The sequence below is a fragment of the Ambystoma mexicanum genome, chromosome 3p (assembly GCF_040938575.1).
Source record: "Ambystoma mexicanum isolate Mex_15411 chromosome 3p, UKY_AmexF1_1, whole genome shotgun sequence".
Lineage (NCBI taxonomy): Eukaryota > Metazoa > Chordata > Amphibia > Caudata > Ambystomatidae > Ambystoma > Ambystoma mexicanum.
In genome coordinates this window covers 354,128,233-354,145,422 of record NC_090925.1, presented here as the reverse complement: position 1 = coordinate 354,145,422, position 17,190 = coordinate 354,128,233, and the positions used below count along the sequence as shown (strand labels likewise).

Sequence of the window (17,190 nt, the reverse complement as noted above, 5' to 3'; positions counted from 1 at the left end):
GTCACGCCACATGGTGTTACCTGTGTGAGGCGTCATGGCCCTCAGACACATCTAGGGGTGGCTTTTCTCGTGTGGGTGCGTTTGCATTTCCTCCTCCGTCTTTCTCCACATCATGATCCCCCTTCATGGGAGAGGAAGTATTATGAGCACTGTCCGCCTTTGGGGACACCTGTCCATTTCTTGCCACTGAGGCCACATCTGGTCCTGATGGCCCAGAGGACAGTTGCCTAGAACAGCTTACTGTTTCTGGTTTGGTCTCTTTCTCTGTGGTTTTGGGAGTTTGTGCCTCAGAGGCATCTTCACCATCCCCAGTACTTGTCCCCGTAGGGAATGCAGTGTCTTTGTGTCCGTCCTCCGTGGCCACAACCTTTAACATCTCATCCTTATTGGAAGCCACCATGTTCTTGCTTTCAGTACATGTATCTTTCACTATGGCTTCGGTGGTACCCTTCACTTCTTCTTTGCCAGGGATTTCAGGTGATGACTTCTGTTTCACCTCCTCAGTGCTTGGACTTACTACACGTTCTGCTGTGTGCTGTTCTTGTGTGTTTTGTGCATCACCTGCAAAAGACAGAGCAGTGGTTATTAGATGCCCATACTTCATCTGCAGAAGAGAGAGCAGCGGCTATTAGATGCCAGTTTGGAAACAAAGGGTGTCAAATATTGCAAGCAGCTATACCACACCACACTTACACACCAGTGCAACCAAGTACTAAGCGGCCTCAATGCCTCGCATTCCAACACAATGCCTCAGGCCCTTAACTAGTATGTTCTAAAACTGATGACTACTAAATCTTCATTCATCATCGTCTCGATATGCTTGCTAGCAGGCTGGCAATGATCCAAAGATATTCTAACTATCCCCTTCTCGATAATCAACGTATCCACCCCGCTACATTTTGGAATCCCTAGTGACCCACCTTCAGAGCGCCTACATCCACCAGATAACAGTTGCCACCTCCTACCAATCTCTTGCCGGAAACACAAAGCTCCTCCAGGTCTTCCTGAAATTCTTATCTATACTCAACCCCATTGAGCAAGCCAACAACAGAATGATTGCCTAGGTTTTTGACAGTGGACCTCTGTGGACTTGGTGAGATAGTAGATTTGCCAAGCTGGCTGCGTGTTATCCCTTCTTTAACGGAAATACCCTAAAGGTTTGAAATAAAATTGTTGTATGGACCATTTGGCCGAATTCAGCCAGTACTAAAAAATCGAAGCCCAAAATACCCAACATGTGATTGCAGGGGTGTCCCCCGCTCCCCATGTTTGGTATTATGGGCTTCGCAGTTTGCAGGGTTGTCCCCTGCTTCCTTGACATTGGAAGCGGGGGACTCAAAAAAAGAAGAAAAAAAAGGTGAACAAAAAAGAAAAAGGGACCCTGTGGCGTCAGCTCCGACCCATGTTAGAGGAACTGATGTCGCAGGGGTACAAGAGAGGCGGCGGTGACGTCTGGGGAAAAGGTTAGTAGGAGGGCCAGTGGCGCTATGATGTAAAAAGTGTTTTTTGGTTATTTGAATGAAATACAGTAAAAGGGTATTGTGAGAAAAACCACTCCGGTCATTTCCGCTGCGATTCTTTGGACTTGAAAAACAACCCAAATCCGTTAACCAGGCCCCAAGGGAGTACCTTGCCTGAGAGTCAGGTGCAAAGGGTGGCAAAAGACAAGGGTAACTTCTGCTTGGTCCTGCAGGCCAAAAGAAAATAATGACTCATGTTTAACCCTTTTTGGGCATTAGAGGCCGGCCCAAGGCCTGACCCCCTGCCAGCTCTATCCTACAATGTCAAGTAATTGTATATCAAAAGAGGTAACACTAGCAGCAAGCAAGGTCAAGAGCAGAAAAACGCAGAAAGGCCTTTAGCCACTCACTTATATTTGCAGCTGTGCCTGAAAACGTACTCAGCAAGCAGACATTATGGATCAGGCAATGATGACAAGGTACAGCAGTCCCAGTATGACACTGTTTAATCCGGCTTTGGCATGCCAAGGGTTGCTGGGGACCAGGGATGTCCACCCACTTAGTGAAGTACTACCAGGAAGTGGTATGCCCAGGATTCCCCATAGCAGCACCAGCTCCATGTTTTCTAAGGCATCCTGTTTCATTAGCCCCATACTTACGCAGACTGATCCCTTACTGTACAGCCAAGAAGAGAGAGCCAGAGAGAGTAGAAAGAAACTGAACTGAGGAAGATAAAGCCCTGTTTGCCACCCAGATGTCTCTTTAGAAAGACCAGCTACCACTTACCCACTCCAATTTCCTTATGGCAGCACAGGTCATAAGGTACATTAGTACCAGTCGAGGGACAATCAGATTGTAACAATCAATCTGATTGGCCCTCGCTGGGGCTTTACCCGACCGGGAATCCCTATCCCGACGTTCTTTTCCTTTGTCCTTGGTGGGTGCTGGGGGGGTTCAGCTCCTCAGCCACTGAGGAGGCACGGAACGGGGTAATCCCCACTCCGAGCCACCACACGGCTGGAGGCTGCCATTTTCCCCCGCTGGAGATTCAGGTGTTTTCCCTCCCCCCACCCCCCAATCCAAACAATCCCCTCCCTGCCCTCCCAAACCCACTTCCCTGCTTTTTGGTCCATTTCGGGAGCGAATGCGCTGGGAACGCAAAAGTTTGTCATGGAAAGAAGGAAGGGACTACACACTTAGTTCCTTCTCTACTTTCCATGGCGGCTATTTTCTTTATTTCCAATTTTCTTTTTTTTTAATGGCCGCCATGGAAAGGTAGAAGGGACTACTAGTCCCTTCTCCCTTTCCATGGCAGCCATTTTATTCATTTACCCTTTTCCATTCAGTATGAATGGCCGCCATGGAAAGGGAAAACGGATTCCATTTTCCCTTCCCCAGCTGCCATTTATTTTGACATTTATTTTCTGTTCCAAAACACCAGAGCGTTTTGGAACAGAAATACAATGCTATTAGTACCCCGGTTCTGCGTGTCGAGATACTAATAGCAATAAGCCACTAGACGCAGGGGCATTTCCGAGTCAGGTAAAGCACCAGGCCCATAGTTACAGGCCTGAGCGTTTCGCTTGGGCCTGTAACTATGGGCCCCGGGGCTTTCCCTGACTGGGTAATGCCCCTGCGTCGAGGGGCTTATTGCTTAAGTAGAACCCCAGGATACATTGCTGCTAGTACTCCACCAAGCCCCCAAATGCATTAGTTCTACAGTCGTAACCCAGCCAGCCCACTCATGTGTCACTTTCAGCGACCCCAGTCCCTTTTTAGAATGAGGTATCAGCACCGCCATGCATACCAGACTCAAAGGAGAACACAGAAAGGAGAACCTATCAAAGTGTCACCATGGAAAACCTGCACCGCACTCAGAAAATAAATCAGCACACAAGTTCATCTGCTCATTCGCTAGTGGCAACAGAAGATACCGGTGCAGGCATATCTTGTGCAGCACCAAATCCACATTGATATGCGGGTCTCCAGCACCCACAGTTGAGCCACATAACGATGAAGAAAGCGTTTACCTGCTGTAAGAAGGCCACTAAACTGGCCTTGTTCAGATGGGATGGGAGCCCTTCTAAGCCGGCGTTGTGAGGCCTACCAGGGAGAAATCCAGAGCTAGTCATGCCACTCAGGTGGACTGTTGCAGTTGAGAGGGACCCAAGCTCTGTCCCCATTTGTGCCAGCATATTTGTAGGCAGTACTCTTATCTTATCTATATAAGGAATGGTTCACACAAAAAAAAAAAATTATTTCAAAAATAGATATTAAAAAAAAAACGATTGGCATTTTTTTTTTCGAAGTCCCTATGTAAAATATGGAGCAATTCAAGCTCAAAGATAGCACATGGGAGAGACCTAAAGTGATAGCCACGGCAGGCAGAAACACAACGCGGTTGTGTTTGAAAACGCTGCAGTTTTTCTTTCTGAGTTTCTCAGGCTCCTCCAGCCCGGAAAACTTAGAAAAAAAACTGCAGCCAGTGTTTATTTTTATTAAAAAAATAGCACTTACCGAGATGCAGCTGCAGCTTTTCTGCCTATAGTCTCCGGTCCGCATCCTCCGAGTCCCGGCACCAATGAAGGAAAAGCCACCCAGTGGTAGATTTTGTTTACTACAGCTGGCTGGCTTTTCCTTCATTAGTGCCGCAAAAGCCAGCACAGGCGGGCAGCCATTTCACAAAATGGATGCGCCCATGTGCTTGCTTTTTCAATTTTTGAGCTTGAATTGCTCAAAATTTTACATAGGGACTTCGAAAAAAAAAAATGGCAATCGCTTTTTTTTATGTTGCCTATCTATTTTTGAAATAAAAATTTTTGGGCGAACCATTCCTTTAACTTCAAAGCTCCTGCCTCAGAATCCAAAGAAAAAAAGAAACGTACAGCCAGAAGAGTGATCAAAAACATCACCGGACCACTGAAGGGAAAAGAACACAGCTACGCAACAAACAGAGCGGGAAGCTGCGTCCGTATGTGGCATCACAGAGGACCTCGAATACTACAATACAAAGCCCACAATACTAACCAAAGGCCCCCTTCCCCACCGGGGACAATGAGGGAAGAAGGACCCGCTCTCCCCTGATGGAGTTACAGGGAGACCCCTCCATACCGGGTCCCAGAGCACGAACTTAGGTTCATGGCTGCCATTGGCGAAACGCAGCGAGCGCACGTGGAAGAGGTAGGCATGGCTTATCCCACTACTTATGTCTTTTCACATTACGCAAATGTACCGGTGAGGAAGACAGGACCAGATTGGTCAGGGAAAGAAATCCAGTGCTGGACAAGGAAGGGGAATATAAACCAGGGACAGGCAACAGGAAGTGTGGGTTTTTCAGGTGAGGTCAGAGGTGGAGTTGGGAGATGGGCAAGAGACCAACAGGAGGAAGGAAGGAACAGTGAATTGTGGAGGCATTTTGTGGAGCAGGTGAGGAATTGGTTAGAGAGTGGAAGTGGTAGTGCAGTGTGAGTGTGCGTGTTTGTGTGTCGAGTGTGTAGAAAGGTTTATTTTATTTTATTTATTGGATATTTGTAAGGCGCCTATACAACACATGGGCCCTCATTACGACCCTGGCGGAGATCCATGGTGCAATTTGCACCATGGTCCATGGCGCAGAGCTGCCAACTCCGCCATGGGGGTTGGCGGACTCACCGCCCCATTCCGACCTTGGCGGGGCGGTTAGTCCCCAATCCCCATTTACCCTTCCCCATTCCCATTTTTGCCCCATAGGGTATAATGGGAGTGGGGAAGGCGTTAATTACGCCACCGTAAATTACGGTGGCGTAATTAACAAGAGGTCCCGTAGCGCCATGGATTTTTCCGCCCGGAAAATCCGGGCGTAAAAATCACCATGGCGCTACGGAAAGTCGTAATCTGGCGGAGAGGTACGCCATGCATTACGCTGGCGTATACTCCTCTGCGCCAGGGTCGTAATGAGGGCCATGGTGTTTCAAGGCGCCACAAGACAAAAAAATGGTTGGGGACAAGGGAGAATATAACAATAATGGTCCTACAAGGCCTTGCGACATTCGGTGCAGTAACAAGAAGTGCAGAGGGTGGTGCCGGTCTGCACGAAATGGGAAGTGCTAGGGTGGGATGACAAGTGCAGGGCAAAGAGGAGAGAAGGCAAGCACAAACGGGTAGAAGGAAAGGGGGAGGGCCGCAGTGGCTAGGCGAGCGCTAAGGGGAGACCAGGTGGCCAAGTGCCAGGGATTGCATGGTGTGCATGGGGTAAGAGTCCACATGTTAAGTGCGAGGAAGGGGGTAGACTGGGCGGGGGGACTGGTGCCCTGTAGAACGCAGAAGGAACCAGGTAGCCAGTCACTGAGGCAGAGAGTGGCATCAGCAGGGGAGGGGGAGAGGGAAGGAAGAAGAGAAAAGGAGGGTCTGGAGGAGCTTTTGGAAGTTAAGGAGATCGGGCTGAAGCCTGAGAGGAGTAGGGAGAACATTTCAGAGGGAAGCTCCTGTGGAGGAGAATTATCTACCCCCCACTCTCTGCTTAGAGAAGCGTCAGATCTGCAGAGAGTTGGAGTTAGAAGGGCTCTAGCAGGGAGGTATTTAGGGAAGAGAGAGACTTGGATGTCACAGGGTTCCAAGTCCCAGAAAGCATTGTGGATGATGCAGAGAGTCTTGAACTTGATCCCAACTGCAATCTGGAGCCAGTGAAGAGATTTTAGGGCTGGAGAGATGCGGTCCCTGGGCTTGAGGCCAAGGATAAGTCTTTCAGTCCTGTTCTGGATTAGTTGAAGATGGTGAAGGGAAGATAAAGAAAGATTGAGGAAGAAGCTGTTGCAGTAGTAGTACAGCCTAGAGAAGGCGAGATCTCTGGAGACATTCATTTCTGGGGGAAGGTGAGGAAAGGCAGAAGGAGAGAGAGGAGTCAAAGATGACACCAAGGTTTTTTCTCTCACAGGAGGTTGAGGGGAGGGGCCCATTGGGGCGGGCAGAGTGTGGGAGGGAAGGAAGGAACTGGGGACCCAATGAGAAGGAGCTCAGTCTTACTGACATTAAGGCAGAGATCATTAGCAGCACACCATGCCTGAATAGCAGTCAGACATTCAGGGATGAGAGAGGAGGAAAAGGAGGCAGTGGAGGGAAGCTTGAAGGAGAGCTGTGTGTCGTCTGAATAACATTGGCAATGAGGAGAGAAGGAGGAGATCACGTGGTCCAGAGGTGCAAGGTAGATGTTGAAGAGCCATGGCAAGAGGATAGAGCCATGAGGGACACCGCAGGTGGAGGGTGTGATAGGGGAGAGAAAAGGGCCCAGTTGAACCTGGGAAGGTCAGTCAGAGAGGAATAAGGTCAACCAGTCCAGTGCCAGGCTGTGATGCCAAGGGTGTCACAGAGCTGATTTGTCAGGATGGCATGATTGACCATGTCGAAGGCAGAGGAAAGATCAATAAGGATAAGAACGGAAGGAAAGTTGGAATCGAGATTTGAGAGCATTGGTGTTCAGTAGAGCAGTTTTCATGCCTCTGGCTGCTTTGAAGGCAGACTGGTGGTCGTGGAGACAACCAACAGATTCAGTGTGTTGGATCAGTTGGGAGATGACCAGCTTCTTCACGAATTTGTCCAGGAAGGGGGTAATGAAGATCGGGTGGTAGTTAGCTGGGCTGGAGGGGTCAGCAGAGGGCTTTTCGAGGAGAGGATGCACACTGGAGTGTGTGAGGGATAGCAGGAAGGAGTTAGTGGCAAAGGAGTGATTACAGAATGCGGTGAAGGCTGGCACACGGGCGACAATGTTGTCCTTGATAGTTCTGGAGGAGCAGGGGAGCACCTGTTTGGAGGAGACATTCATAGAGAGGACTTGTCTAGAGGCCTCATCCGGTGCTATGGGTGAGAAAGAGGAGAGAAAGAGGGAAGGGGAGAGGGGGCACAAGGCATACCTGAGAGCTGGGGAGAGATGAGGGAGGGGTGTAGAGGAGAGTGAGGACAGGATGTCCTGAGTTTTGGTTAAGAAGTGGGAGGCCAGTGAAGTACAGGGAGTTAGGGATGGCATGGGAGATATGGAGACTGCAGTAGGATTGGCGAGTTCCTTGCAGATTTTAAACAGTTCACCCGTGTTGTTAGTGGCCCAGAGATGCAGGCTTGGACTAAGAAGTGGTTGTGAAGCAGATGTAACTGTATGACAGGTGGTTGTTAAAGTAGGTTGGAGAGAGGAGTACTGGGAGGAGGGAGTAGCAGAGTGGAGGAGGGAGTAGGGGTGTTGAGGAGGGAGTAGTGATGTGGAGGAGGGAGTAGTGGTGTTGAGGAGGGAGTAGTGATGTGGAGGAGGGAGTAGTAGTGTTGAGGAGGGAGTGGTAGTGTGGAAGAGGAAGTTGTAGTGTGGAGGAGAAAGTGGCAGTGTGGAAGAGGAAGTAGTCATGTGGCAGAGGGAGTAGTTGTGTGGAAGAGGGAGGAATAAAATCTAATTGTGGAGGCAAGACATAGGAGTGAGGATGTCTAAGAGACAGAAGATTGGCAGGAGGAGCTAGAAGGAGTAGAGAAACAGTAAAGACTAGAAAAGGGACGGGTACGAGTAAGCATGGTAGAAAGGTGCCTAAATCGATCAGGGTATTTGAAAGGCACTACCCCAACTCCCCATTAGAAAACTAACAGTTGGATAGTGTAGGGAGAGTTAGAAGGTTCCAGAGGGAGTCTGGAGGGATAAGGCATTCAACCGTTAGGTAGTGGCTGGCAGAATTAGACAGTATGCGTCAATCTTCTGTAGATACTAACATGGAATCAGGGATGCCTGGGTTAGGGTGGAGGTTTTACACTAGATGAGATAGAGGTGGACGACCATACGCCACACAAAACCGTCAATAAAAACCGTTGGACCGCCTCTGAGACTGGGAGTGTTTCTTGAGCCATCTGTGAAACTGCACAAACTTTAAAGCCTCTGGCTGTCACCACAGGGCCATTCACTAGCCCAAATGAAATACAGAGGGTACAGAATCAGAATCCAATGTATACAACAATCGACTCACAGGATGCAATACATTTGAAAGAGGAAAACTAGCTGGGGCTCCACCACTCTTGAGGCAGAGAAGGATATTTTGATGGAGATCAAAAAGGAAAGCTTAAGGGAGAAATCCAAAAACCTGCTGTGATCTATATATCAGACACTGGCAGAGAAAAGAGCCAGAGGATGGGAAGAGAAAGTCAGGAGAGGGTTATGGCTCAGAAACTAGAAAAAGAATAAAGTGGGACCATGCTGCACTCAGGGTGTTCAAGGTTTATAATAGAGTAGTTATGCAAACATACTGGCCATGTATTGTACAAAAAACAAGAATTGTTAGGTGGAAAAACCACCTAGAACCAGAGTGCACTGTGTATAATAGGACTGAAGACTTTTGAATGCATGTCCGAACGAATATCCATAAAAATGCTCATATCAATAAATCATTTTTAATGTAGATTATGTATACAGTTCCATTAGGTCAAACTGCAGCAATGGAAAGGGCTACACACTTCGAGAACTTGCCCAGTGCATTTCGGTATCTTACCATCATAAGGGGCATCATTTTTCTAAACAAAAACACAAATAAAAAAAAGGTAATCTGTACTAGCTGGAGCACAATATGCATACTCTCAATTAGGGAACAAAGTAAGAAAGTCCAATTTACTTCCAACAAGCAAAAGCCCACAGAGTGCAGTCAAGCAGAGCCTCCAGTGGGAACAGGAGAAAGTATGATGACAGTGCAGGATGGCTGTAACATAAGTTGCTTAAGGATCTTGTAACAGTAAACACTGATAACAGACTACAGCGCTATGCAAAAAGTTATCAAAATAAAAAAAAGTGACTATAACGGAAACTACGAAAATGAAAGAAAGACTATGAAAGATTAACAGTAACTTAACAGTGAAAGAAATGAAAGAAGAAAAATAGGTAGAAAGTTTAAGTACAATAAAAGTAAAAGGAAGAAAGACAATCATCAAAAAAGCTTCAACGAGTAAGGATTCCCGAGCCGGGTGCAACATCCCTGAGACTGTGCATTAGATTAGTGAATACTGAACGGACCGGTGCACCCAATGGTGTATTTTTTTGCATCATTTTGAATACTGACACCTTTTATCCAGATATTCTTCTTTCATTGTAGTTTGAAACCCTTAGTGCCTGGTGGCACTCATGCCACCTATAGCATCTCAGGCAATAAAGAGTGTTGTACATATTAATTTCTGATTACTTGTGTTCTGCTGATGCTATGTAACAGTTGTAGTAGGTTATTGCACATGACTGTTTGTTTAAATGACTCTAAAATCATGTCACTCTACAGACAGTGCGACAACAAGGTCCTCAACAATGGAACTCCCTTACTTGCTACTGTTATTATTGTTGGTTGTTCACAACCTTTTACTTGTATGTAGAGACTGCCAGTCTTCTGACTCTGAGCATTAATTGCCCACAGTGAATGTAACACTTGCCTAGTAGACTGATTCCTGACCGACCCACTCCTCTACCTGTTCCTGAAACTCTAGCTCCTACCCCATTCAATCTCATACAATGGGGTCTCAAACTTCAGCCGTCTCATTGCTGCAATTCATGCTCCAGCTTATGCCTGAGTCGCAGGTGGCATTTACGGTGTGCTTCTACACTCTCACTCTCCTACTCATAGCTCTCAGCCTGCCCTTCAGATGGAGACACCATGCTCATTCCAGCAGAAACCTCCCTTTATCTTCTCTCACTTAGAGCCTTCTATCTCCTCCGCTGCTATGTATCATCCACCCAGTTCTCGCTCTCTCCCTCTCTCTCCTTCTCTCTCTCTCTCTCTCTCTCTCTCTCTCTCAAGTGCCAAGTCTAAATACAACAAAAACGTCATTATGCTCTGGCCTCCATGATACAACTATGCTTCCTGCACTTCCTGCTCTGGCCTCCATGATACAACTATGCTTCCTCCACGTCCTACTGACACCGCTACATGATCTCACTCTTCACGACCTGAGAAGTGCAGTGGAGGAGATAAACCCGATCAATAAGGCCAACCCTTCCACCCCTCAACCTCGAATACAACACTACTGAACTACTTGCTCCCAACACTGCTCTATCCCATTGATCTATATGCCACCTGGCTCACTCAACAACTCCTTTCTCCTTTCTATGCTTCTTGGCTTCCTCCTCACTGAGACTTCAACCTGCCTAAAATCTCCAAGACCTACCAACTTTACCTTTACTGTCTGACCTCTCCCTGACAGCCCTCCATGACCAACCGACCCACATACCTGATAACTCACTTGACTTAATTTTTCTAACATCCTCCATGACCACTCCTATCCTCTCCATTTATCCCTATGCTTTGGACTACTTGCTTTTACATGTCATTGTCCATTGTGCACATTCTCTCCACAAAACCCTCACTATGTAGGCAGAAGTTCAAAGCTGGGCCTTACTTGTCCCATATTTCCCCCACCCCCTTCTCTCATCATCCCCCAAGGAACTGGCGTAGTGTTTTCTTGAAACAAAGTGTGCTCTGAGTTCTATGTACCTACTACAGCCCTTCTTCCTCCTTATGATAGAAGTTATTTATAACGCGCCTGTACACAAATGATGCTAGGCAAGACAAGACAAGGGAGGACAAGACAAACATTCGTACTAGGCCTTGTGTCATTCAGGTTGTGCACATGCTAGAACGAGAAGTGCAAGGGGAAAGGGAGGGGGGAAGTGCAAGGGAGAGGGGAGGGGAAAACAGGGCAGCAATGCTCTGAGTAAGTGCAGCCAGGCTCTTGGTAGTGCAAGGAGAACAAGGGACTGTAGGGTTGTGGTAGGCCCGGAGGCAGTGCAAGGGTGACTGATCAATGAAGAGCCTGATACCCAGTGAGACTCTGAGGATAGCCAAGCAACCAGTTGGTACAGCAGAGAGGGAGGGAGAGAGAGAAAGCCGAGGAGAAGAGGAACGTTTTGAGCTGCTTTTAGAACTTCAGGTGGTCCAGCTCAATTCTGGGACCTAGCTTGCCCCTTCCTCTGTTTCCCAGGTCACCTGTCCTCATACGCCCTTGTGAGTTTCCCAGATCTCCCACCCCCTAACAATATTACAGTTCCCCCAGTCCCTCCCCAACTCTTCGTCCTTGCTTATTTCCCAGATCTTACACACTGTACACCATTGCTCAGTACTCCCAGGGCTCCTGACCTGTTACACCATACCCAGTTACCTAAGCCTCCCAGCCTCTTACACAACACTAGGTATCCGAGGTCTCTGGCCCTCTTACCTAAGTCCTTGTCTTTTTCCAGCCCCTCTAATCTCCTCCATCCCCAAATTCCCTCCCCATGCCCTTTCCTTCCTTTTCTAGATGTCCTGCCCTCTTCCCCAATTTGTTTTCCCTGCTGATCACCCGAGGCTTTTCCACTCTATTCATTTGAGCTTCTACCATTAATAATATCGGGCTGTTGTGGGCAGTGTGAAACCTATGCTAAATTGTATTGTCTTTCTTTGCATTTGAGTCTATTTCTGAGTCGATGAAATTTCTGCATGTGTGCATGCTTTTGCGTTGGAATCACTCCTGCCTATCTCTGGGATTAGCATGTTCTTGTCTGGGTCTCTGGGGAAGAGCCTGGGACCTCTGGGATAGGCATGCTCTTCGCTGGGTCTCAGGGAAACGCTTGCAACCTCTAGGATTGGTATGCTCTGCTCCGGGTCTCGGGGGAAGAGCTTGAAACCTCTGGGATTGGCATGCTCTTCTCCGGGTCTCGGGGAAGAGCTTGAAACCTCTGGGATTGGCATGCACTTGTCTTGGTCTCTGGGGAAGAGCATGAGACCTTTGGGATAGGCATGCTTTTCTCTGGGTCTCGGGGGAAGAGCTTGAAACCTCTGGGATTGGCATTCTCTTTTCAGGGTGTCTGGGGAAGAGCCTGAAACCTCTGGCATTGGCATGCTCTTCTCTGCGTCTCAGGAGAAGAGCTTGAAAACACTGACATTGGCATGCTCTTCTCCGGGTCTCGGTGGAAGAGCTTGAAACCTCTGGGATTGGCATGCTCTTCTCTGTGTCGCGGGGGAAGAACTTGAAACCTCTGGAATTGGCATGCTCTTCTACGGGTCTCTGGGAAGAGCTTGAAATCTCTGGGATTGGCATGCTCTTCTACGGGTTTGTGGGGAAGAGCCTGAGACCTCTGGGATTGGCATGATCTTCTCTGGGTCTCGGGGGAAGAGCTTGAAACCTCTGGGACTGGCATGCTCTTCTCCGGGTCTCTGGGTAGAGCTTGAAACCTCTGGGATTGGCATGCTCTTCTTCAGGTCTCGGGGGAAGAGCTTGAAACTTCTGGGATTAGAATGCTCTTCTCCGGGTCTCTGGGTAGAGCTTGAAACCTCTGGGATTGGCATGCTCTTCTTCGGGTCTCGGAGGAAGAGCTTGAAACCTCTGGGATTAGAATGCTGTTCTCTGGGTCTCGGGTGAAGAGCTTGACATCTCTGGGATTGGCATGCTCTTGTCCGGGTCTCTGGGGAAGAGCCCGAGACCTCTGGGATAGGCATGCTCTTCTCTGAATCTCAGGGGAGGAGCTTGAAACCTCTGGCATTGGTATGCTCTTCTCCAGGTCTCTGGGAAGAACTTGAAACCACTGGGATTGACATGCTCATCTACGGGTCTTGGGGGAAGAGCTTGAAACATCTGGGATTGCCATGCTCTTGTCCGGGTCTCCGGTGAAGAGTGTAAGGCCTCTGGGATATGCATGCTCTTCTCTGGGTCTCAGGGAAGAGCTTGAAACATCTGGGATTGGCATGCTCTTCTCTGGGTCTGTGGAGAAGAGCTTGAAACCTCTGGGATTGGCATGCTCTTCTCTGGGTTTCGGGCAAAGAGCTTGAAACCTCTGGGATTGGCATGCTCTTGTCCGGGTCTCTGAGGAAGAGTCTGAAACCTCTGGGATAGGCAAGCTCTTCTCTGGGTGTCAGGGAAAGAGATTGAAACCGCTGGGATTGACATGCTCTTCTCCGGGTCTCTGGGTAGAGCTTGAAACCTCTGGGCTTGGCATGCTCTTCTTCAGGTCTCGGGGGAAGAGCTTGAAACCTCTGGGATTAGAATGCTCTTCTCCGGGTCTCTGGGTAGAGCTTGAAACCTCTGGGATTGGCATGCTCTTCTTTGGGTCTCGGGGGAAGAGCTTGAAACCTCTGGGATTAGAATGCTCTTCTCTGGGTCTCGGGTGAAGAGCTTGACATCTCTGGGATTGGCATGCTCTTGTCCAGGTCTCTGGGGAAGAGCCCGAGACCTCTGGGATAGGCATGCTCTTCTCTGAATCTCAGGGGAGGAGCTTGAAACCTCTGGCATTGGAATGCTCTTCTCCAGGTCTCTGGGAAGAACTTGAAACCACTGGGACTGACATGCTCTTCTACGGGTCTTGGGGGAAGAGCTTGAAATATCTGGGATTGGCATGCTCTTGTCCGGTTCTCCGGTGAAGAGTGTAAGGCCTCTGGGATATGCATGCTCTTCTCTGGGTCTCAGGGAAGAGCTTGAAACATCTGGGATTGGCATGCTCTTCTCTGGGTCTGTGGAGAAGAGCTTGAAACCTCTGGGATTGGCATGCTCTTCTCTGGGTTTCGGGCAAAGAGCTTGAAACCTCTGGGATTGGCATGCTCTTTTCCGGGTCTCTGAGGAAGAGTCTGAAACCTCTGGGATAGGCAAGCTCTTTTCTGGGTGTCAGGGAAAGAGATTGAAACCGCTGGGATTGACATGCTCTTCTCCGGGTCTCTGGGTAGAGCTTGATACCCCTGGGCTTGGCATGCTGTTCTTCAGGTCTCGGGGGAAGAGCTTGAAACCTCTGGGATTAGAATGCTTGTTTCTGGGTCTTTTGATAAGAGCTTGAAACCTCTGGGATTGGCATGCTCTTCTCCGGGTCTCGGGGGAAGAGCCTGAGACCTCTGGGATTGGCATACTCTTGTCTGGTGTCTCTGGGGAAGAGCCGGAGACTTCTGGGATAGGCATGCTCTTCTACGGGTCTCTGGGAAGAGCTTGAAACCTCTGAAATCGACATGCTCTTCTCTGGGTCTCGGGGGCAGAGCTTGTAGAGGTGGAGCAAAGAACCCCCACCCAAAGCTCCTCCCATGCTGCCTATATGTTGGACACACACCCTCCTCCGCCTCCGGCCCCTCGCCTGTTTTCACTGCAGCGGCGACAAGCAAGCTCTGCAGACGCCGAACGCACGGCTCCCGACAGCAGGCTGCTAACGCAGACCACATTCTGTACACGGAAAAACCCGACCACAGGTAACGAGAAATATGAGTACACATACGACCTCTCTCGATGAGAGCAATACTCCCGATATATTTACCACACAATCATGACTCCCATTGGAGTTTTTCTGCACGGAGAAATATGACTTGCCAGACAAGTAATTCTATATGGCATTTTCCATTTGTTTCTCCCTCATTAGACACGCATGATGCAGTGCTTACGCCGGAACATGAATTGAGCTCCACTTCTGACTTTTTAGCACAGAGGAGCACACGGGATTAAATCAACGTTTCTCCAATGCTCAGGTATTTTCCTTACAGACAATACTATATTTTAGCTCACAATGTACAAAACCTGCAATTGGTAAACCTGCCAGTAGCCCCATATCGCATTTGTCTGGAGCATGTTCAGACAATTGGCACAGGGCACTGGCACTTTGTGATGCATAAACTCGAACACCGAGATTTCCTCTCTCGCTCAAATCTCTGTTACTCTCATGTCAACAGAGGCTCTCCATTTACTCCTGGAGCGAGATCTACACACCTCAGACCAGGGTGGATGACACGGTTCCCCCCCCCTCTTTAAGAACAACAAATAGTCCTGCAACCTGCTACGCCCAGCCCGGGGAGCCTGCATGATCAAGAGTGTGTCCACAAGGTTTCTGTGGTGAGACATTTACTTTATACACCCACCACAGGCAACTAGAGATAGGAGCTAGGACGTAGTTTCCTCTGCCTCTGATATCAGGCCCCCACTCTTATTTGAACCACTATCTAATAGGCAATTAATCCTTTCAAGGTTTGATTTACTCACCTTTGTTTACTAATTCACCCAGAAAAGTCGAGGAGGGAAACACTACTTCACCAAGTGAACAACTGACCCACTCTTCTTTTTTGTTTCTCTTGGTCCCTCCACTACAGGGGTCACTCAATCACCCTGAAGAAGGCGGCTTCCACGTCCCTTTGATTTGATTACAAGATGGACGCCATTGCCGCCGAAACGTCATTTTCAAGCAAGGGGGCCTCACAAACCAACTTTTTGTGGTTCAGTGAAACAATACTGTATTTGTGATTGTTACACATTAGGTGGAGTTTCCACCACTTTACCCCTTGCGACGTTGGCATATAGCTATTTGGGACCACCCTTTCCCAATAGAACTTACTAAAATAGGCATCCAACCACTGGGACTACTCGTTTCTGACAGAACCCATTAAAACAGACAGATTTAAGACTGCTGATACTACCTAGGTATTGTTTTTAAAAAAAATTCTAAACAAAGGGTGCGAGGTAGACTGATGTATGCATCAGGCACTTTGAATCTAGATAATGTCAAAGAACATGAGTTGTCGATAAACATAGACATGTGTTATATCATTTGCACATTCTAAACACCTTTTTGCTTTATGTTATATGTTCTATTTTGAATTTCTTTCAAAAACACTCACGTTTAAGCTGTATTGATTTGTTGAAAATATTACTATTTGTTTCTGTTTATAATTAAGAAAAATGGTTTGTACATATTTGTAAGTGTGTGCTTCAATACAAGTTATTTATTTTCACAGCCCCCTTTGTGTATGTGGGTTTTCCTTCTTGACATTTTCTTTGGGATAATTTCTTTAAGATATATTCCATTAGTAAAACCAACAATGGTTCCTTGATATTACAAATAGGTCTTGCTTTACTCAATGACAAAAATCAGGATGAGGCTTTTTTAGTAGCAGTACTACCTTTTCTTGTATCAGTTTACTTTGGTCCCGAGTCTGCTAGTCCTCACCACAGGCACACTGAATATTTGGGTGAAGTTTTTGAATTTAGACAACCATAGGTTGTCCTTTCGGCAAGGTGATTTCAGGGATTAGGGCATTAGGTCTCAATACTTTGAGTAATTTGCCCACCCACCCATGCACTAGGGAAGAAGCAACCCTGTCTAGTGCCTAAACTTGGGGCCTTGCCAAACCTTAGTGAACAAATATACACAACTTCTCTTGAATGGGCAGACTTTCCCGCACAGCCTGCGGATGAGGACAAGGTTGCATATAAACTATGGCAGAAAATGCCACTCTAAATTACACCGAGAAACAGACATTAGATTTACTCTCAGGACCTTCCTTTTTCGATCCCTCAGGACCAAACACACCTGTGTCTTCAGCAAACACGGGAGACGATCTCTTAAAATTTAAGAAAAAGGTCTTCCGAACGGAATTACACAGACATTTTCTTAAAGAATATTTAAGAGCCAGTATCATCCCCACCGGCTTAATCGTTCGAAATGAACCTTGTCTCTTATTTAGAAGACAAAGAATATACCACAAATATTAGTTACATTGCCACAAAATGTAGCAAAGACCTCATGGTCCTTACAGTTACAACTGCACAGAGGATTAGCTCAGAACTCCAAAAGACCCTAGAGGATGAAGAGAGGAAATTTACAAACAACACACTCATTACTGATGCCAAAAATCAAATAGAGGCAATCAAACAGTTTGCCCTCTTCAAAACAAATACTTTGGCTAGGAAAACCAACAAACTACAGAAGGATATCAAAGAATTCAAAACAGAATTAATATATCCCTAGACAACTGAGGAATATTCC

General features: G+C 47.6%; 1 protein-coding gene across 2 annotated transcripts in view; it reads right to left on the bottom strand.

Moving 5' to 3' along the window:
• MYLK2 (myosin light chain kinase 2) overlaps positions 1-17,190 on the bottom strand; it is a 315,549-nt gene that overhangs the window by 124,587 nt on the left and 173,772 nt on the right. For both annotated transcript variants that reach the window (XM_069650999.1, XM_069651000.1), the window contains exon 3: positions 21-561. In XM_069650999.1, the coding sequence (XP_069507100.1) occupies positions 21-561 (541 nt within the window). The remainder of the gene's footprint in view (positions 1-20; positions 562-17,190) is intronic.